Here is a 23,497-nt window from a genome sequence, read left to right on the forward strand (position 1 = left end):
AGCCTAGATTAAGGCTAGTGAATGCATTTGGGTTCTAAGGGGGCTGTGGTGGAGGGAAACGACAACATATGATGCACCCTTTCTGACCACGTGGGTCTTGGCAATTTTGGTTTTAACTTAATTAGAATATGACAGGAGATGAGAGGTGACAGGCATATTGTCCTTTGTTGTCTGGCAGATATCGAAAGTGGTTGCCATGTCTCAACCTCAGGGCAGTCAGTAAAGACAAGTAGGAGTAATATTGGACGATTTTGGTCAAGAAAATTGACAAAATTTATGCAAGTATAAAATTTATTTATCGCCACTCTCGTGATCGCCTTGAGCGAATAATGTTTTGGAAAAAAAACAAACAAAAACAAAACAAAAACCAAAAACGGGTCCACACACTGCACCGAAATCGGCTGTAAACGGCCGTTCGCTTTCCCCAATTTTACTCGTCAGTATACTGTGTCATGAGACGGCCAAAAGGGGCCTTACGGGTCACGAACTCGCGTGTGTCGTGCGCGAGCTTCGTGAAAGCTCCCAGCACTCTTTGCAAGGACAGTTTCGCCGCCATATTGGAACCGCTTGCAGTATAAAATCCCTTACTCTAGCTAAGGTTAGGAATTTAATAGCGTGGTTCCTTACTCCTGTTGTCATCCTTTATTTATCATTATGTATCATGTTTCTATATTCGCTGTTATTTCACCAACAGCTGGGGGGCTAGAGTTGAGTTGCACTGTCCGCGTGCAAGAAGTGTTGACGTTTTGGCAGCTCGGAGACGTGCAGGTAAACTTATAAAGGAAAATTTAGATCTAAATTTACTTTATTTAGAAAGCTAACTGTGGTAACACGGATTTCTATCCCTTTTTGAGTGTTTTCCAGTGTAACTAAGCATTCTTTGCTATGTTTGAGAAGTGTTCTCGACGCCGCCATTATTGTTGTCTGTTTACTAAGAGGGTAGGGGATAGGTGGGGGGGGGGTGGTGGTGGGGGGGGGGGGGGGTCCCTTTGGGGTTACTCCTATATATTATCTGATTATGAGCTGTTTAGGTATTGTATGTGCGGCTGTGAAGGGTATGGTTTTAAAGCACTTTAGTTCTGGATATGGGCATAGAAATCAGAGACTTTGGTCTAGAATAGGGTATCATTAATTTTTGCCAGGAAAGTGATCAGTGGTTTGAGGAAAAAAGGTCCAAAATTGTAATAGATTCCCTAATTTACGTAGATAAAATCATTGGGCTACATGTACTGTATGTTAATGACAGATTGCTTCCCACTAAAAACACTTACTGTGATGCAGTTCTTAAAAAGGCAAGTCTGGGATAGGGTAGGGATGTTTGGTGTCTTGTCAAGTATACACGGATTTCATAAATGGCGGACACACGGAAAAAAACCTGGTACGAGGCATGAATACGAGGTGTTTTAGGATAAACAACATTACAAGGGTTACAAAATTAGCTGAACGTGGTCTGGTGTGCACATCACCACTAAAAATATACAGAGAAACCCTCCCCTCCCTGTGTAATCCTCTATGGTCAGTGTAGAATAACTTGATATATAAGAAAATAAATAATTGAAATCCTTAATAATTATTTTTTTTATTTCTTTCATTTCAGATTCCATCATTGTTGCCAGGAGCTTGATTGCTGTTAAGCTTGAAACAAAAACTGTCAGCTCAGTGATCTCAGTTTCTCAGGTATGGAAATCCTTTAACTTTTTATTTGTAATAAATACTGCATGCATGTTTGTTATGGTGGCTTACTACATTTTCATGTGCAGTACATAAAGTTTGTTTTTATGACATGATTTTTTGTGTGGCATCACCAATTGGCATCAGTACCACCCCTAAATACCTGACTTTTTTACTGCATTGAATGCAACTGTACAAGTGGAAAAATAAACCATATGCACAGTAAATTCAGACAAACAATAAGTTTCTGAGGTAAGCTTTTGTTAAAACTAAACATGTTGAGAGACCAATTTATGACTAAACGCGATTATCAGCCTTGATAAATTGATCCCAAACCTACATGCACCTCTGTGCGTCATTTTGTAGCTTGCAAAAACACAGAGACTTAATGTACAAATTCTTAAGAAAAAATTAATTGTAAAATAGTCTAGTAAAAGAAACGTTCTCAATCTGTACAACTAACACTGTCATTAATTAAAGAGCACTGAGCTTTTTTCTTGGTGCAGAAAAGAGTTAATTCAAAATGATAAAAATTATTTTCAAATCATGGTGGCATGAAAAAGCATAAAAAATGCTCTAAAAGCTAGCACCGCTTTCTATGCCTTCCTTTACTATTAATTTTAATAAACATACTCTTTTGTATATTATTCTGAAGCACTGTAACAGTTGTAATTTTATAAACTGATACATGTAGACACAATTCAAAACAACATTGAAGAAGCAAGTCTCCTGAAAGATAGATATCAGATAAACACTTGTGCATCAAATCTGTTCAACTTTGTAAGCCTAAAATTCTGGACTCAAGATGGATAAATGAGAGAAACTTGAAAGCAACTTTGTTTAGAATTTATTTTTAGTTAAGATGAAGCCAAAAAATCTCATCACAAGCGTCAAAGTATTGAACTTTTTCAAGCCATGCTGTTTTGATAATTTCCAAACAAATTTCCTCCATAGAAAAAAATAGCCATGGGGAAAAATTAAAAAAAATCTAGCCTTGAAAAAAAAAAAAAAAAAAAATTGCGGAGAAAAATAGCCAATGGAATTTCTGGCTGCAAATTGCAGATGTCTCTCTTTGCGTTTTGCACATACCTTATTACATGAAATTTTCGCGACACGTTAGTTTCACAATTTTGAGGTGCACATATTTTGCGAAAATTTGGGTTTTGAATCACTTTGAGGAAGAAACAATTAATATTTCCTGGGCAATATTATTTTACATGTCCTTGAATTAAATAAAACGACTTTATCAATGGAACACTACCGTCAAAATTAACAAAAATGCAACGGCAGGACTAAATGCCAATGGTATAAACAACAGAGCAGTTCTCACAATGGCCACAAGCAGTTCAAGGTTGTACGTGAATTATTGTTTGAGTCAATTGACCACAACATCCATTAACATTGAAAATTCCTTTCTTTTAATGGTACTTTACTCATTCTTTCTTGATTATTGGCATAATGTAAGTCACTTAATTTTCGCGTCATGTTATGTTCGCGACACTTTAATTTGGCGAATTTTTTTCAATCGCAAAATAAACGTGTTGCGAAAATTTCATGTAATAAGGTAGTAGTAGCAGGAGCAAATGAGTGACGGCTGATTCCCAAGCTAGGATCAAATGTGAAGAAAGAGATATCTTAAAAAATTTTATTATATATAATCATAAGTGTTTTACCTGTAGAACTATTCTCAGTAAGGGAAATAAAACAATCGTGCCAATCCCGCCTCTCTTTAATGTCTTGGTCAGTTAAGCAGAAACCATCAAGAAGTTGTCAAAAAGTTGTCAAAAATTAATCAAACATTTTATCAGATGGCAACGATATGGCACATAGCACTGTAAGCTTTTTCAAGCCTCTTTCTACTTTAGTTAATATTTAAGGAGACTCAACTGTATTGTTCGCTATTTAAAATCAGTCTTAATACAGTTGTAGCATACAATTGTATGTACAAGTAATAATTAATTGGTTTCACTCGGTTTCAAATTTTACTTTACAGTACTTAGAACTATTGCCTTAACACCAAACATTTAATTATCTTATTGCGTGACAGTTTGTGAAAAGAAAAGATTGTCATGCTTTGTCCTTAGTAGCATTTTGATTAAAATAAAGTTCAATTCCACAAGGCCTGGACATACGTGTACATTACATGTAACTTGCTCACATGAAACTGTAGTAAGTCACCTTAAATTCATGTCTATTCAATTTACATGTATACTATTGATAATAGATTCTGGGGTCTTGTAATGCTAGTACTGAACTCAAGATGGTGTTACTACTTGTACTATTCCTTATGGATAGAGTCTTGCCCCAAAGGATTCCTCCTCGGTTTTTTGCAAAACCCTACAGGGGCAAAAGCTGCTCCTGTAGATGACGCGTCATATAAAATGTCGCAAAAATTGCATCAGCATATGTGGTTCCCTATCACCCAATCTCCCACTGGGTACTGTGCATGCGTGTCCGAGGTCATTTACTGGTGCACCAAATTATTGTAGTGTTGTTTATGCAATCAAATAATTATACAGTCAGGTATTTGTCAAATAAAAATTCCCCGTTTAAACCCGGCTTAAGCTAACAGTTTGTTGCTGCTTATTTATTATTTATATGCACTAGGCACAAGATAATCATTTTGTTTGAATTTATTATTTCTTTTTTACAGACAGGTGGAGGCAAGCTGTTTCAGGACAAGGAGACAATTATTATCCATTAGAATAATTTATTACAGTTGATGAATTTATTGCAATCCAGGAGTCAGGTAAACACTTGTGTTCTTATGCATTGATCAAATCCAAACTTAACCTGGTTCCTTCAAGGGCATCCCTACAGAGAATTGTAACCTAGGAAACAATCAGTGTTTTTCTTAAAGATTAGGAAAATTTTAAGGGTAATTCTGGTATTGATCCAAAAAAAATTCTTCTCACTTCAATCAACAATAACCAATTTTTCCCACACTAGGGGACCCCCCCCCCCCACCCCTTCCTTGCCCAGGTTAAGAAAGTTTGGGTTTGATTATTGCATTGCATGATGTAAACCAAGTTCTGCTTTTGACCATGCAAGACCACAGACATGTTTTGTAATATGATATTTTTTTTTGAAATAAAACTGGCAGCCGATAATCAAAATATTATTTTCATACATTTTGAAAGTGGATGCATTATGTTCATATCGGTTTGTATTCTGCATCATACCTTATTATCATTTACTGTATTTCCTCTGTTAACCTTCATAGGGGCTTCACTGTATTAAAATAAGTTCTGAAATTGATGCCAAGGGAAAACTTTTCAGAAGGTTTCACATGACTTTATTAGGGGAAGAATTGATAGAGTTAAAAGTAGATTGGTATCAGGGTTTGGGAGACCGTAGTAGTTTGCAAGTTCGTTGCCCATACCCCTCTCCCCCACCCCCACGGGCACCCCTCAGATAAAATCCAAACAAGAATTGATAGGGAGAAAAAATAGGCTGGCATGGGGGTTTGGGAAACCGTAGTAGTTTGCAAGTTCGCTGCCCATACCCCTCTCCCCCACCCCCACGGGCACCCCTCAGATAAAATCCAAACAAGAATTGATAGGGAGAAAAAATAGGCTGGCATGGGGGTTTGGGAGACCTTAGTAGGTTGGTTGGGACCCCCCCAGATCAAATCCAAACAAGAATTAATAGGGATGAAAAATAGATTGGCATGGGGGTTTGGGAGAGCTAAGTTGATTGCAAGTTTGCTGCAAAATTTAATGCACCCCCTCTCTCTGTCTCTGTCCCCCCCCTCCCCCACTGGCGCCTCTCAGATAAAATCCAAACAAGAATTGATAGGGATAAAAAATAGGCTGGCATGGGGGTTTGGGAGACCTTAGTAGTTTGCAAGTTCGCTGCCCATACCCCTCTCCCTCACCCCACGGGCACCCCTCAGATAAAATCCAAACAAGAATTGAAAGGAAGAAAAAATAGGCTGGCATGGGGGTGAAATAGATTGGCGGGGGGGGGGGGGGGAGGTTTGGGGAGACCTTATTAGGTTGCAAGTTCGGTGCCCATACCCATCTTCCCCTCCCCCACTGGCACCTGAGATCAAATCAAAATAAGAATTGATAGGGATAAAAAATAGGTTGACATGGGATGAGGGATGAGAAATAGTTTGGCATGGGGGTTGGGACGACCGTAGTATATGGCAATACTCCTCTCCCCCCACCCCCATGGGAGCTCCCCAGATCAAATCCAAAGAAGAATTTATAGGGATGAAAAATAGATTGGCGTGGGGGTTGGGACGACCTTAATATATGGCAAGTTAGCTGCCAATACAACCACCCTCCCCCACTCCCCTCCTCCTTGCCACCTAGACTGCCAGTCTGTAGATACAGTGAAATTGGATGGGTTGTTTGTTGTGGGGCTTAATAGAGGTGGAGGCTACATTGAGGAAATACAGTAATTATGGTTTAAAAAAAAAACTAAAAAGTAGATAAAATTTTCGTTTGTTGTCTTTTGTTATTTATTTTCGAGCAACTTCTTCATCATTAATTACTTTGAAAAGAGAATATAAATTTGTTCCAATTAAGATAAAGATGACAGCAAAAAAAATACCTTTTAGGTTCTTTTGAATTGAAATGAAAACTATGCAGTTCAGTTCCTTACATAAATTATTTCAAACATTACTGTCAGAAAGTCAAGAATATTGCTTGGCAAATTTACATGTAAAACCGAGCAGACTGCATGTCAATTAGGCATCTGGCTGTTTATGTCTGCCTATCAATTTTTTTCTAACTATCGAGCACATGGTTCTCTAGACAACTTAAATATAATTGAAGGTTTGACCTTTATGCACTAAAAAATAAAGTTCTTGGCAATTCTTAGTTGCTTAAAATTTTTATTCCAAAAATAATGTTTGCTATCTTTTTCTGTGTACATAATTCATGTTACTCAAAGGTCCTATCCACTCTCGAAATTGATTTTTTTTTCATGTGCGTCTTATGTCTGTTTGGCTATATGCATGTCTGTGGTTCTTGTAGTTACTATACAGTGGCCCATGTGTACAAATAATTATGACTTCTAAATTCCTTAACACTTATACCTTCAGCTTGAGTTACAAAAAGTTTTGAAATTTTTCCCAAAGAATGCAAATTCGGAAGCAAGGTACTTTTGAACAATTTTGCTAGAACTACTAAAATGACTTTTTGTTTCTTTAGTGTTTTGATTCTACTTTCGGTTCAAATTTGAAAAGTTCAATTTTTAATGTTTTACTAAATTCTCATTACATGTTAAAGTCAAAATGTGCTTTATTGACTAACTTGTGCAGAAAATAAAATTGTCTTTTTCTTGCGTTACATGTTTTCAATAGTTTTTAAGGGTGGTTTTTTTCCGAGCCAAGAATGTCAAATCTTTAATACTTCAAAGAAATTTTCGTTTTTATTCCTGCTAAATTCTCATTACTCAATTAAATGAATTATTGATGAACTTATGCCAAAAGAAAGCACAGAGAAAGCAAACTAAACAACCAAGTTTGTTATTCAACAGAGGGATTTTAAACAGTCATTGTTTAAAACTTTTATAGAGATTTGGTTTAAATTACCAGTATTTTTTGGTAACTTTAGCTGAAGGTATCTGTGTATGATTTAAAGAATTGATATTTGTTGTCTTTATTCAATTTAGCTAAAATTTCTCAAATCATTTAATAAATTCTCAAGAACTAACCAGAAACTTCAATAGAATATTCATGTCTAATTTTGGCTTAAGTTTTGTAAATTATATTTCGACGAACATGGGCCATTGTACAAAAGCAATGTCTGTTATATCTCTTAAACACAAAGTCGCATTATAAAAGGTGTTGCCTTCTCTAGTCTTGTATACAGTTAATTCTTTAGTTAATATTTGCAGATTGGCTGCAAAATTGAAAAAAACAATTCTTTGCATCTTGAAAATTACTATCAACAAACATTTCCCTTTTTTGTCGTGTCGGTATTTTTTCGGTAACACCATTTGTAGTGCGCCTTTTTGTTTATTACCTCATTTTATTGTTATATTTGGAAGCTACAAAAGGTGCTTAGCTGCTCAGATTGAAAATTGTTTTTTTTTTCGGATTTGTTTCTGTATTATTTTATCGATTGAAGCGTCAAAATGTTAAACAGAATTGGAATTTTAAGATAAGATATCAAAAGCGCAATTTTGATATTAACTTGCGCGCGTGTTTTTGTGTGTGTAAATTAGCATGTTTTCGCACGATTTTTTGATAAGAGAAACAGTGAATTACACAGCGCAAATTTATATCTTTTTCAAGCATGCAGTGTTAGGCTATAGTCCCTGAAAAAGCTGCTTATATTTTCTCAATTTAAATCGACGATCCTAATTTGGTAGTTTTATTCTATGCGTTATCATTTCAATCGATTCTCTTGCCATGTGCGTTCAGCCAAATTTAGCGTGACACTGCGTTGTGTGACAGTTGAAAATTTGAATCCGGGAAGGGCAGTTATATTAAAACTTCACTTCAATCTTGAGCAACTTAGTGCAGTTTGTAACTTGTAAATAAAACAGCAAAACACGGTAGAGGTAACGTGAGGCTTTTAAAACAGACATTGCTTATTTTAATTGTTGTATTTTTAAAAGCAGAACTTGGTTTGTAGTCCTGTTATATGGTGTAATCTTTCATGCAACTAGTCTCGCAATATTCTCGGAGGCGGTGTGACAAGTGTGTTCCGTGAAACATTGCGCTGTGTAACATGCCGGGCAGAAGACAAAATTGTTACGAGACAGTTCGCTCCAGCGGTTGAAGAAAGTTGAATTAAGTTTTTCTTTCTACAGCCGTTGAAGCTTCTTGTTTTGTAAGGGTTTAACTTTTGCGCGGCATGTTACACGGTTCAATGTTTCATTTAACTTGTCACGCCGTCTTCGAGAAGATTGCGGGACAAGTTGCGTGACAGATAACACTGTATAGCAGGACTTTGTCATGAACACAAGTGTTTACCTGGTTTGTTAGGGTGGATTGCTGGTAAAAACGACAACACAAAAACTGCCTCTTTGTCTCTTTATTTTCGTTTTATTGTGTTTAAAAAAAATAAAAATCTAGCCGATCTTGTCCCTGCTTATCGGGTTGTTTTCGCTCTGAGCTAAAGTGTTTCTTCTGTTCCTCATTAATATTCCAACTTTAAAATCCTGGTTTGTTTACCTGATCCGCCATCTTTGATGTCGGCACTTGACGCACTTTAATGATATGGCCGTTGGCTCCCAAGTGGAGATGGCATAATGAGGGGAGGTGAGAGTTTGCTCCCCATGCCTTCTCGGTTTCACCCAACTACGTCATAATACCACACATTTGAATTTGGAATATTCATTAGTTTTGAGAGCCGCAATTAAAATGCAAATAAAATTAAAGCCAAAATTATAAATTTTAAGATGTGTGTTTTCAACAAATGTATCTCAAAATTTCCGTTGGATGACCGGAAAAACCGAAGCGCTAATAGTACAAACCATGTTCAGCACATTTCCATGGACGCCAAGAAAGAATCGAACGCAGAAAACCACTAATCTGACTCCCCGACCAAACCTCCAGCCGACTGTCATCCCACAAACTTCACCAAAAGAACACAAGTCATTTGATACTCTCCCTTCAAAGCTGATACAAGTTTAGGAGCTGTCTAATTTTGCGGTTTCGAAAGCTAATCGAAGAATTTGTCGAAATAAATCGAAGGTAAATGTTTTGAGCGCAAATTTCAAGCGGAAAAGTTTTAGAGTAAATCTTAATTAAATATTCAAGATTCATATGGTATTAAAATGCAACCACGATGGAATTTTGTTATTGTCGTATGTAAATTTGGTTTTGAATAGCATCGAACGACGAAGCATACTCGGGAACCGAGGGCAGTAAGTCGGGCAAGACGAAGTTAACCGAGCGGGAAAATCGGCGCGAAGTCTATTTCATGCCGATCTTGCCGCTCGGTTTATATCGTGTCGCTCCGATTAAATGCCGCTTGGTTCCCGAGGATGATAACGAAATTTCAAAAACAACTTTTAGAAATAAATGAAGAAAATGGTTTTCTTCGTTAAATTTTGTTTTTTGAAGTCAACATAAACAATTCGCCTATAAAAGTTTCGTTTCGTTATAAAATCTCGGTGTTCTAGAAATCGAATTAAATATATGCTCTTCGTTTTAGATTGAATTTAAAGCTTTATTGTTTAGGTAAAAACATCGCGAAAGCGGACGGGCGATTTTTGTCCGTCTGAACGACCTAGAATCGAGTAAAGTTCGTTTTGAAATCAGTAATTTTTAATCAGTGATAATCAAGTTTAAAAATTAAGTATTTTTTTTCACGAATTTGTAGTTAAAATGTTTTGCGCCCAAACTTCGAATAGAGAATTTGAAAGTTAACCGTAATTAAATATTCGAGATCCGAATGACCTTTGAATTCTACCACGGTGGAATTTTAATGTAAACTTGAGTTACCATAAAGGTAATTTGTAAATTTGGTTTTGAATAGCATCGAACGACGAAGCGTACTCGGGAACCGAGGGCAGTTAATCGGGGCGCGAAGTAGACCGAGCGGCAAAATCGGCGCGAAGAATATTTCGTGCCGATCTTGACGCTCGGTTTACATCGTCTGGCCCCGATTAACTGCCGCTTGATTCCCGAGGTTTAAAGAAATGAAAGAAGTACCGAAATAAATGAAAAAATTTGTTTTGGAAGACAACAATGGAACGGACGACAGTGGAATGCACCACGGAAAATTAGCCTGTGAAATTAAAATTGAAAATGAAATAGTTGCTAATATGTTTTCGAGACTTGTTTTGCAAATCAAGATGAGCAATTGACCAAAGAAATGAAACGACAAAAAAAGCAATATTTCGAGGTTTAACTTGAAGATTTGGAAGACAAGATAAACAATTGGCCTAGTAAATAAATATATTCTAGATTTGGTCGCAAAATATCGTTTTCGAGGTTTAGTTTGGAAGTCCGGATGAACAATTGGCTACTTAATTCCGAATTCAAAAGCGAAAATCGAAATACATATTTAATAACGAGGCTAAATTTCTGAACATTTCTTTCCAAAAACTGCCTCCTTCGCAGCTGTCACGCTGGATCGTCACGCAACACCTGGGAAAAGTGTTGTGTGACAACTCACATAACATATGCGCGGGAGACTTCAGATTAACCGATTTTTATGTTAATCTGAAAATAAAATAAATTGTAATTTTAAAGAAAAGAATTTTTATTTTGAGCTCGGAAAAAAGGAAAAATGTTAATCGATTTTGGTCGATAATTTTGCGTTTATTTTTGATTTTATGCTCAAGAAAGAAGAACCCTAAACCGGTATCAGCTCGTTCAGGAGATTCCCAGATGACTATCAGCTCAATCTAGTGTTGCTTGTGAAATTCCAGTCAAGCCAGATTAGCGACATTCCTTGTTCTAGACTAACTCCAAAATCCAGGAAATGCACCGCCCATGACCTGCACAAAAGCACTACTGTTTTACGTCCTCAACAACAGAAGATTTTAAGAAACATTGATTGAAAACAAACATCTTTGAAAGCCAATTAGAATAAAGGTGTGGTATTCTGATGTAGTTAAGTAAAGCCGAAAAGACATGAAAAGCAAACTCTCACCTCCCCTCATGATGCCTCCTCCACTTGAGAGCAAACGACCAAATCATCAAAGTGTCCAAGTGCCTCCATCAAAAATGAACGGATCAGATAAACTCACCAGGATTTCTCAGTTGGAATATTGCAGAGGAACATCAGAAACACCCAGCTCAGAGCAAGAGTTTCCACAACCCTGCAGGGACGTTGATCGGCTAGATGAAAATCTGACCATTTGTTTTGTGTGCGGGTGTGTGGGCCATCTCAGTTTCTGAAAATAATCTAAAATATACCAAGTTCAGTGGAAAATATAAAATCCACAAAGAAAAAATAGACAAGCTCATTAGCACAGTAAAAACAGAAAATACCTACCGAACTTAATTGAAAACCTATTCCCCTGTACTAACTTAGAAAGAAATTAAAAAATACTAACTTTGCCTTTATAATAATTAGACCTACCTAACTTTGCCTTAAAGACACTTCTTGGAGAAGCGTAGGATTACAAGCAAATTTTGTTCTGTGTTCTCGAAAGAGAAATAGCTAAAATTGCATAAAATAAACATCGAAATGCTAACAAAAATAAATTTTTCATTAGTTTCTTACTAAGATACTGAGAGACTTGTATGCAAGGCTATCTTGGCAAGCCCCACTAGACTCAAACAGTCTATTCTACACCCCTAAATTGTTGTCTTTTAAATGCTCGACCTTTAAGTAGTTTCATGTGAAAATAAACCATTTTGCCCATTTTTAACTGAATTAAGGATTGCTTACTTTTGTGCTAATGAGCTTGTGTAGCACCTTTAAACAAAAAAGACGTTTAAAACAAACAAAAAAATATCTAAGTTTGTTTAAAAATAACGTTTTGTACAAGAGAAATTAAATTGAATTGGCAAAATCCTAGAGATTGGTACTGAAAAAAAAATTCTTAATCAGACAATTGAATTAATTGGAATAGTTTTGAAGCTGAAAAAGTGTTTTATAAATCGTCTTTTGTGTTTAAAGGTAACAAAAAATATTGTAGTCTCAAGTGCCATCGTACTATTGAATGATTTGATCCCAAAAAAATCTCGAATTTTTTTAGTGTAAAAAATGTACAAATTAAAATGAATATGGCCCCACCCAGAAAACTGAGTTGAAATCAGTGAGAAATGAATTGGCAGAAAAGGAAATAAAAAAAAAAAACAAACAACAAGGCCTAGAGCATGATGAACATTGAGACTACAAAGTTCCTTACCTTGAAAAAGAAATATATATTTCTGTAAATGCAGGTATCCTATTGAGCAGTTAATTTCCAAAACCATGTCAAGAAAAGTCAATGTTGCCAATTTTGATCAAAGTTAGCCAAAATTAATGTTGTTCAGTTTCAAATCATGTTCAGAGACCCAGAATAAAATTAGAATACAATTGAAGACTGCTCAATAAGAACCTTGTAAGAAGTATGAAATGTTGAACTGAGTTTTCATTAGCAAATAAGTGGCTTTGGAAAGATGAAATTTCCCCTAGCATTTAAATTGTTTTGGAATTAATTTAAATCAAATGGTCTTCAATAAAAGTGGTATGAAAGTTTTTTTAGTCCTGATGATAAAAATAATATAAAATTTGCTTTTGGCAAATAATGTTCCCAGTTTGACATTAATAAGAGACAGTTTTTGTTTTAATATCTAGACAATTAATGGGAAATATGTTACGTCTTTGACTTAAGATCCCTGTTGCGTAGAGATTAATTTTTACATTAAAGCCACTTATTTGCAAATGAATGGCACACACCACACACCCCGGCCAGTGAAATACTCTGTTTATATTACCAACTACATGTGCATCAAAGCTAAACATTTAAATTGATTTTTTAAGCCCAGGACTTAGCTCTTTGTAGTAAAATAAACAAATGATTGATTAATTGATAAATTGATTGATTGCTTGATTGATAATTAATTTGTTGATAAATTGATTGACTGATAAAGTGATTGATTGCTTGATTGATAATTAATTTGTTGATAAATTGATTGACTGATAAAGTGATTGATTGATTGATTGATTGATTAAATGATCGATAATTAATTTGTTAATAGATTGATAGATTGATTGGTAAAATGATTGATTGATTGAATGATAAATTGATTGATGATTGATTGATAAATTTGTTGATAAATGGATTGATTGTTTGATAAATTTATTGATTGATAAAATGATTGATTGATTGATTCAAAATGCAGTTCAGAGTTCTGTTCCCAAATACCCAGAAATAGATTACTGTAATAACTGTACGCCTACATGTATGATACCGTTAAAAATTGTAGTGTCATTTGTAGCAATAGGATTTTCCCCCAATTTGCTTATGACCCAAATAATTAAATAATCTGTATCACTTTGTGCACTTGTAACTTAGTAATAAACAGTGAGTACTGAAAACAAATGTTTACCATGAGGTATGAGAAACAAATTTGGTGTAATTTGGCACAAGACGGCATCGCTGTTAAATCATTTACTTTTAAAATGGTTATTTCGCTAAAACAAATCAAAGTCAAAATATTGAAGTATGCGCATGATTTCATGGTAAACACTTGTTGATGATTCATTATCTTAATATACAATCTATATTTACAGTTTAGCTTTAGAGTGTCAGTTCCTGATAATCCCAGGCTTGCTTTCCACAGTGCTTGTTCCTTGGTGTTCTGTCCTTGATCCTCTGTCCTGTGGTGTGGGTCCATGATCCCTGGTCCACAGTCCTGAGTCCATGATCCGTGGTCCATGGTCCTTGCTCCACAGTCCTGAGTCCATGATCCATGGTCTACGGTCTGAAGTCCCCGATCCGCGATCCACTGTCCTAAGTCCATGATCCTTGCTCCATGGTCCTGAGTGCTTGATCCTTGATCCACGGACAGGAGTCCATGATCCTTGGTCCACTGTCCTGAGTCCACAACCCTTGGTCCACGGTCCTGAGTCCACGATCCTTGGTCCACGGTCCTGAGTCCACGATCCTTGGTCCACTGTCCTGAGTCCACAACCCTTGGTCCACGGTCCTGAGTCCACAATCCTTGGTCCACGGTCCTGAGTCCACAACCCTTGGTCCACGGTCCTGAGTCCACGATCCTTGGTCCACGATTCTTGGTCCATGGTCCTGAGTCCACGATCCTTGGTCCACGGTCCTGAGTCCATGGTCCTGAGTCCACGATCCTTGGTCCACGGTCCTGAGTCCACGGTCCTGAGTCCACGATCCTTGGTCCACGGTCCTGAGTCCACAGTCTGAGTGAGAAAAAGAATCCAGCAATTAATTACTCAATTTATTGCAAATGAGCAGGTGTGGTTATGAGAACTGCCTGGCCTGTTAGTGGGGGTTTAACTTTACTGTCTATGATTTACATTATGTTTGTACAGTCAACTCCCACCTTGAGGATACTTATTATGAAAACCCTGTTAATACAGACATCAGTTTAAATCATGCATGGTAAATAAGAATTACCCCAAAATATCTCCCTGCTATACAGACTTTCTCTTTTATGGACACTTGGTCCTGAAGGTGTCTGTTATAGTGGGAGTTGACTGTTCTTTATGAAGGAGTTAAATATGAGCAGGAGATCTGTATGGGCATTTACACTGGCAAGCCGAAAGGCAAGCCATTGTAAATGGCCATATACATATATATATTTTCTCGAGAATGCTTTAGAATTTAATTGCGGGGTCACTAAGACAAATAAATTCGATGAGATCTTTTAAATAGCATACAAAATGTTGCCGTGCAATGAGTAGATTTTTGGTCCTTAATTTTCGCACTCATTGCTCGAACTTTCAGCGGAATCCGTCTTAAGTTTTTGTTTTAACTGATAATCACAACCTTGTTCAAAGCGATGTTCAAGTGGTCAAAAAGTCTATTATTACCTGTTTTCCCTTATTACATGTACCTACATCATTAGGGGTCTCTTCATATGAGTTCAGTAACCAGGCTGGCCCGGTTTAGTTAGTGAGATGATTTTTGTCTTAGAACTGTTCATGGAGGAAATTTTAACCCAGTTACTGAGATAAAAAAATTTGACAGGATTATTCAGGCCTAAACTTAAAGTGCTACTGCAGGGATCCATATTCGTTTTTTCTCCAAGTCGTCAGCCGGGCAAGTATGCAAGATGACATGGTTGCCCTGGCAAAATTTTACTTGCCCGTTCAAAAGTACAACAAGTAAATGAAAAGTTGACTTTTTTGTTATTATCACATGTAACACTGTGTATGTACATGAAATCTTCAAGACAACAAATCTGTTTTAATAAAGCTTGATTCACACGTATTTGTTAATGAGCCTATTTACTTGTCTACCTTGGCTGCCGATTTACAAATTTCACAAAACATCACGCCCCCAAGCGGCTTGTGAAGTTGCGGAAGCGTATGATGCGGGCACAAATGAAAGCCAGGGCCTCTTCGACTGCAACCACGGAAGAAAAGAACGCTTTTTCTCTTCTTATTCATATTTGGTTTGTTTTTCTGAAGGGTTAACATTGTTCTTTTTTCTTTGCTGGCGGCGCCAGACCAAGATAACGGCCAATTTTGATCAAAACATCGGGTGTTTACCATTTACAAAAAAATTTCGGAAAATTTCCGTTGGGAAGAGTGCGTTCCATTTAGACGGGTCTCATTCGTTCACAGGCTCCTCTCTGTTCAGTTTCTGTTGCTCCCTTGAATCGTCCGCGAAAGATGTTTATACTCAAATGCCGTGATGAATGAAATCATAAAGTTCGTAGTTGACAAGGAAAATCTGATAAATTCAAAAGATTATGGGGAAAAGTATCCTTGCAGCGGCTGCAACTTTCATGAGACGCTACCTGTGCCACAATAGTAACGCTATTTTGAATGTTTTTTGTCAGCATATTCGATCGATGAATTTAATATACTTGCTTTGCCCAAAGAAAGCTTGGCTTCAGGCACAAATTTTACCTACCATTTATCGTGATGCAGTATATTTTGTAGAAATGATGCAAATACTTGAGTAGAGCAATCGTTTAAACCCTGAAAACTCAACCATGAAGAACTTAAGACTGATCCGCCATTTTAGTTGAGGAGCCGTGAGACCCGGCTGTGAAAAAGGCTTGGGACTGGTGAGAAAGACGAGAAATCTGTAAATGGAACACGAATTTCCATTGGGAAGTTTCCACCGGGAAAACGGGACTACCTTTTCAGGTTGTCCGTTTTTTTCGGGAATTTTCCAGTGGAACGAACCGAAAAGTCGTGTTCCATTTACATTCCGCCCGGAATTTCCGGAAATTTTTTGTAAATGGTAAACACCCATCAGCTGATGCGATCGCCTCGTGTTTTCGCGGATGCAGCTGCAGTACAAAATATCAGCGGACGAGAGCTTGAAAATTGAGCCTGCAATGATTGATGGAAAATACCGCATCAGCCAAGATGGCGGCCAAAATTATGATTTTATCGCGACAGAAAGTTGCAAATTATGTTCTGTTTTCGAAAAGTTTTGAATGGATGACAAGTGGTCAGAACGCAAGTAACTCATAAGCAAACTTAATAATTGTTTTTTTTTTCCATTAAGTCAAACTTAAGTTGTCCGGCGGACGAGTTTATGTAATCTTTTGGTCGTCCATACGATGTTTTAGTCGTCTCGGACGACCGGACGACTGCGAATATGGATCCCTGCTACTGCAATGAAATTCGCCTGTTTCCTTTGTGGTCATTTTAAAGTATTATCAAGAACTCTATTTGAGAAGAAAATTGCCGCTTACAGTTTTTAAAATATCTCTTTTCTTTCCAAAGATATTCAAGTTTTTAAAATATGCAAATTAGCAGTTGTGACGTCATAGACTCAACCAAATTTTGATCAAATATAACCAGGCATAACTAATCGATGATCAATGACATCAATTGGTAATCAATGAGTAATTGATGGGTAAAAATGCCTGAGATCCATCATGGGCATCCACTTGCCAGAGGTCATAACAAATGAAGAGCTTTGGACAACAACTGAGCAGGAAAGGATCAACATCCAGATAAGAAGCCGAAAAGGGGGTTGGATTGGGCACACCCTCAGGAAAACAAACTGCAATGTCACCAAGCAGGCACTGAGATGGAACCCACAGGGGAAGAGGAGCCGTGGCCGTCCCAGAAACAGCTGGAGGAGGACGGTAGATGACGAGGCGAGCAAAGCAGGCTACACCTGGACGCAGATTGAAAGGATAGCCCAAAACAGAACACGATGGCGAGCAGTGGTTTCCGTGGACCTATGCTCCATGGGGAGCGAAAGGGTTTAAGAAGAAGAAGAATCGATGGGTAATCAGTTGATTAGTCATGTATTATTGGCGATGATCAATGAGTAATCCATGACTAATCAAAGCCCAAAAATTCTGTGGCCTATCGATTACTCATTGATGACATTGATTACTCATTGATGTATTTGTTTACCTATTGATATCATTGGTTACTCATCGATGACCCATCGATTACTCATCAACTATTGTACAGCACACAAAAGACACATTCCTTGCTTTCTTGTACCATTTTTTTGTTTGTGATTTTTTTTTATCTATGTTAGTCATATTTTGCTTTATAACTGGCATTCTTGTTGACGAAATTATGCCTTCACAAAAGGTCAAATAACCTTCTGGCATGTCAAGACGTGAAGGGCTAATCACAAATACAGATGATATTTCAATATTTCACTTTACCCAACTCTTAATTTAATAACAAAACAATTGAACAGGAAAACCAACCATATTTTACGATTTTTTTAAGCTTAAATAAAATTATCTCTGGAACTAAAAAAGATATTTGAAAACGGAAAACGCCATTTTGAAACTTTCGTTAAATACTCTATGAAACACATAGTAAAATAATATTTCAAGGGGTGAAAACTTGATCATACAGTAGTAGCACTTTATCGAACAAGTATTAATGGAACTACTGAAAAGTGTAGATGATATTTTTTGTTGCTGTACATAATTAAGTCTGAAAACTCTTGAATGACTGAAAGAGGACTGGTCTAGGAAATAATTATTGTGGAAACATGCAGTTATAATAATCTAGTAATGGTCACCCTTTCATGGAAAAGATTGCATGTTTGAAAACAAATTGTCATCTCAGTAACCAGTATGAAGTGTTCATTTAGCAAAATTTCTATCACGGTAATGGAGATCTTGGCCGTAAAAACCGAGATCTCTGCAACCAGGCTAGCATGCCTGCTCGTCGAAATTTTTACAAACGAAATAGTGGTAAGGCGCGATCTCAGAAACCAGGCCAGCTCAGTTAACCAGGCTCATATGAAGAAGCATTTACATGTAGTATGTATTTACCACATTAATAATGGGACCATCAAAAAAATACACTCACCATGGCTATCTGAAGTCTGGTTTTAATCCTTCATGTGGTTTTGTCTGTCTTGGTCTGTCCTCTTTCTAATGTTCTCCTCTTGTCAGGAATAATTACGGTATTACCGTAGGTTCCTAAAAATAATTAAGGACACAGTGTTAAGTCTAAGTCTAAGTTTTAACCACCTGGCTTTTTAAAATTTGTTACACATGAACATTGCAGTTAAAAATCATTTTCAGGGTTAAGGGATTTCGAATTACATGTACACCGAAACAAGTCGAGCCAGTCTTGATTAAAAATTCCTGTAGCCTTTTTCATGAAACATGTTTACTAATTTAATTGTTCCCTGTAGTCAACTTGCAGTTCTGTACACAGTGCTAAAAATTAACTTCAGTGCTTGGTCGCCATAAAGGCCAGCATCCCCAAATTCTTAGAAGAGAAAAAAAGTGACTTTGTTTTTATGTAAGTGTCTCCTCTTGAAATTAATTTATAGGGTATGAGAATTTTACGGACTGCCTTGAAATTTGGTCTGAAGATTCCCAAGACATTTAGCAAAAATAAAATTATAACTGTGTGATAGATTTCTTTTTTTTGAAATAGATCTCCCGCTATGGCTCTTCTCGTTACACGTATGGGTAAATTTTTTAAACCAAAATTGACAGATAAATTGCGAAGCAACCAATTGGAATATTGCTTAAGCCTCTAGACTGCAAAACAGACGAAGCTGATAAATATTTGTGGCACCGACCCATCTGGAGCGGTTTCAGAGCCACCATAAATGTTCGAAAATTGTAAATTGGGCAGTTGTTTGATACCATTTTTGTAGAAGTAACTGATAAATATTTGTGGCACCGACCCATCAAAGTATGAGAGCTGGAAAGTGGAAATTGTTTTGAGCCTCCTTAAAGATGATTTCCAGTCCGTACTGCACAATCTCCGCCTGCAATGTTTGTTAGTCTCACAAACAGAAGAATGTTTACTAGCAAAAATAAAAATTCCGGGACAAAACTTACCTTTTTCTTCATTATTAACGCCAGATATCCTTGCAAAACAACAATAACGAGTAAAAGAAGCTCGACGGTATTTTAGCTCATCGAGAATTCTTGAACGAAACGATCCGTAATGGCGAACTAAAAAACTTCATGTACAGTACGCTATCACCAAAGTGCAACGTTTCAACGAATTCAAAACAAAAATGAAAACAAACCCTGAGTCTGCGCAGTACGGACTGGAAATCATCTTTAAGCTTTGTTATGCTTCTTGTTAATGTTATTCTTTTGTATCATGTTACTATGTCAGTGTCTACATGAATGTATCTAAAGCAACACGATAAGAAATTAAATACTTACCACATTCATCAAATGCGTAGCCTTAATCCTCCATCTGGTTTGGTGCACGTTGTTGGTCTGTTGTCTTCCAGTGTTTATTTATATCTCCTCTTCTTGTCAGGAATGCAGGTCCTTGAAGATAAAAATAATGCATAGTCTAATTAGTACAGGTGTATGTTCAATACTTTGACCGTAATAAGTATTTGTTACTTGTAAGCTGCGTGTGAGAGCAGTATAGTGCGGCAGCTCTCATAAGCTTGCAATCCTACTGGTCCTCTAGTGTGGCAGAACTTTGGTGTTATTTTGGGGGCTAGGGGGGGGGGGGGGGGGGGGATTTTTCCATGGTCTACACTCTTATAGACCATAGAAATAATGTCAGAAATTGTTCAAAACTCAAGTGGAACCACGAGCCGTTAGGAGAGCAGCTTAACTGCAAAGTTTTGGACATTTCATGGCATCATTTCTAATAGATGGTCTATAAGAGTGTAGACCATGGAAAAATGTGGTCTATTTGTTTTATACCATAACAAACTCGAACAAGTATTAATCAAAAGCGATGCCTGACGATGAAGAAACTTTGCCGGTGGGAAATATTAAAAAGATTCCGGAAAAATGTGGTTGATTTGTTTTATACCATAACAAATTCCAACAAGTATTAATCAAAAGCGATGCCTAAGAAACTTTGCCGGTGGGACATAAAAGATTCCGGCCCGACACGTAATAACAACAATGATACAAAAGAAGATGAACAAGAATTCAAAGAACAACCTTTTCCTCTCTTGTTGAGAGTGTGCCTATCACATGAAGCAAACAAGATTATTTTTCTTTCTGAAGATCGCTATCTTGTTAGCGCTTGTTCACTTAACATCGACAGTCCGCTGCCGGTTCGCTAGCACCATTCTTTTCCGTTAAACCAAAAATTCAAAAGTCTGGTCAATTTTCTTTTGACAGATCACCTGAGTAGAAGTCCAACCCTGAATTAAAAAAACAAATGCGTACTTGATTCAAACAAAACACGATGAAATTCGCTTTCATTAATGGAGATTAAACTTACACATCTTTTAGCCCGCACATGTGCGTGGCGTGATCTGACGTCACTTTCATGGTCTATACTCTGATCGGCCATAATTTTTTACCAATCAGGGCCCGGCGCAAGAATTCTCTTGGTTATGGCATAATTGGAATTAATTTGCACGAGTGAGATTTTCAAAAAGCTTAATTCCACCGCCATGAGCCTCTTCGGCAAGTGCAAATTTCAGCTTTTTGAAAAACTCACTTTGGGTGTTTAAAATAAATTAAAAAACTCATTAATAATTCATAAAGAAAATACAAAAGAAATTAATGTTTAATGAGTGTCTTTATATCTGATAACGACACGGCTAAACTTTACGTCCAATTTTCTAGGCCAAAATAACCCCAAGTCTAAATATTAGTGCAAGAATGAGTTGATCTACATCAGAAGATTTTTAAGCCGTTCAATAAATTCGCAGATCGTGTTTTATCAAGTCTAAAACACTCGGCTGCGCCTCGTGTTTTAAACTTGACAAAACACTGCTGCTCATTTATTAAACATTACGCAATTATTATTCCACTAGCAGTTGTTGGATATGATTAAGTTATAGCCTATGTACACTGTACCATCTCATATTCAACGAACGCTCCTGGAATAACTTTTAAATAGTCGTTAATTTAATTTTACCTTCATCATGTTATAACAAATTACTTAATATACAAAAATGAGGTATTTGTAAGAGAAAAAAAGTACATGCCTGAAAGGGGGGGGGGGGTAGTAAAGTTGCTAGGGATGGGGTAGAAATGCAAAAAACAATTTAGATATGTGCTTTCAATTTGGACCATAGTAACTGTTAAGTAGTTTTGAGCTTTGCTTAAGTGTTGCGCAAAAATTTGTCAGTCTTGTCGCATTTATATACAAGCACGTGTTGAATTAATTAGAAGCTTACAGATAGTCATTGTCATATTCAAGCTTACGTTTAGTTCCTTTTTGCACATAAGCACAAATTAACTTCCCACGAATCAATTCTCTACTATACTTTAACTCTCTAAGGTATTTGAACGCTGTTTACTTTGATTTACTTACCAATAAAAGCTTGAAGGTTGACGCCGTGAGCTTCATTCCATTACACCAAGTTGAGCTTCCAAAACAGAGCGCCTTGCAAGCTGTTCTCACCGAAGTAAACGTTCCAGGCGTTTAAAACTCACCAAAGGACTACACAAGACATGAAAACTGTATTCCACAGTTGATAAATCACTGGTAAATGTTCGGACGTTTTCAAACATGGCGTTAATTACAGGAATGGCTCCGAGCCTTTTTGAGAGAAACCGCTGACCATTCACCACACCGTTTATTACCCAATCGCTAATCAACCACCTTCATTCACCCTAATACATTTCCATACACTTTCATTCATCTTCATCCATCTTCATACACTTTCATTCATCTTCATTCACCTTCATACACTTTCATTCACTTTCATACACCCTTATGCTCCTTCATTCACCTTCATTCACCCTCATACTCCTTCATTCACCTTCATACATCTTCATACACGTTCATTCACCCTCCTAGGCCTTCATTCACCTTCATACACCCTCATACAGCTTCATTCACCTTCATTCACCTTCATACACCCTCGTACACCTTCATTCACCTTCATACACCTTCCTACACCCTCATACTCCTTCATTCACCTTCATACATCTTCATACACCTTTTTACACCTTCATTCACCTTCATTCACCTTCATTCACCTTCATACACCTTCCTACACCCTCATACTCTTTCATTCACCTTCATTCACCTTCATACACCTTCGTACACCTTCATTCACCTTCATACACCTTCCTACACCCTCATACTTCTTCATTCACCTTCATACATCTTCATATACTTTCATTCACCCTCATTCTCCTTCATTCACCTTCATACATCTTCATACACCTTCATTCACCTTCATACATCTTCATACACTTTCATTCACCCTCATTCTCCTTCATTCACCTTCATACATCTTCATACACCTTCATTCACCTTCATACATCTTCATACACTTTCATTCACCCTCATTCTCCTTCATTCACCTTCATACATCTTCATACACCTTCATTCACCTTCATACATCTTCATACACCTTCATTCACCTTCATACATCTTTATACACTTTCATTCACCCTCATTCTCCTTCATTCACCTTCATACATCTTCATACACCTTCATTCACCTTCATACATCTTCATACACCTTCATTCACCTTCATACACCCTCACACTCCTTCATTCACCTTCATACATCTTCATACACCTTCATACACCCTCATTCTTCTTCATTCACCTTCATACACCTTCCTACACCCTCATACTCCTTCATTCACCTTCATACATCTTCATACACCTTCATTCACCTTCATTCACCTTTATTCACCTTCATACACCTTCCTACACCCTCATACTCTTTCATTCACCTTCATTCACCTTCATACACCCTCGTACACCTTCATTCACCTTCATACACCTTCCTACACCCTCATACTCCTTCATTCACCTTCATACATCTTCATACACCTTCATTCACCTTCATACATCTTCATACACCTTCATTCACCTTCATACATCTTCATACACTTTCATTCACCCTCATTCTCC

General features: G+C 37.1%; 1 protein-coding gene and 1 long non-coding RNA gene across 5 annotated transcripts; one reads left to right on the top strand and one right to left on the bottom strand.

Annotated features, from left to right (window-relative positions):
• Positions 1 to 549: 549 nt before the first annotated feature.
• LOC144638887 (uncharacterized) lies at positions 550 to 8,716 on the top strand. 3 transcript variants are annotated; one of them, XR_013568028.1, is made up of 5 exons: positions 550 to 598; positions 695 to 768; positions 1,598 to 1,677; positions 4,325 to 8,071; positions 8,106 to 8,716. It is a non-coding gene; the product is annotated as an uncharacterized LOC144638887 (long non-coding RNA). The 3 variants fall into 3 exon arrangements; XR_013568029.1 differs by having other exon boundaries at positions 4,325 to 5,277; positions 5,669 to 8,716; XR_013568027.1 differs by having other exon boundaries at positions 4,325 to 8,716.
• Positions 8,717 to 13,712: 4,996 nt separating this feature from the next.
• LOC144638865 (uncharacterized) lies at positions 13,713 to 22,143 on the bottom strand. Of its 2 annotated transcripts, none has more exons than XM_078498157.1 (4): positions 21,936 to 22,143; positions 19,859 to 19,969; positions 18,531 to 18,643; positions 13,713 to 14,453 (listed from the first exon to the last, which is right to left on the bottom strand). In XM_078498157.1, exons 3-4 carry the CDS (start codon positions 18,531 to 18,533, stop codon positions 13,830 to 13,832), a joined length of 627 nt encoding a protein of 208 aa, XP_078354283.1. In that variant the 5' UTR covers positions 18,534 to 18,643; positions 19,859 to 19,969; positions 21,936 to 22,143; the 3' UTR covers positions 13,713 to 13,829. The 2 variants fall into 2 exon arrangements, with proteins under 2 accessions (XP_078354283.1, XP_078354284.1); XM_078498158.1 differs by lacking the exon at positions 21,936 to 22,143 and adding an exon at positions 20,606 to 20,785.
• Between the last annotated feature and the right edge of the window lie 1,354 nt (positions 22,144 to 23,497).

The sequence above is a fragment of the Oculina patagonica genome, chromosome 14 (assembly GCF_052425735.1).
Source record: "Oculina patagonica isolate OP01 chromosome 14, crgOcupat, whole genome shotgun sequence".
NCBI classification, from domain to species: domain Eukaryota; kingdom Metazoa; phylum Cnidaria; class Anthozoa; order Scleractinia; family Oculinidae; genus Oculina; species Oculina patagonica.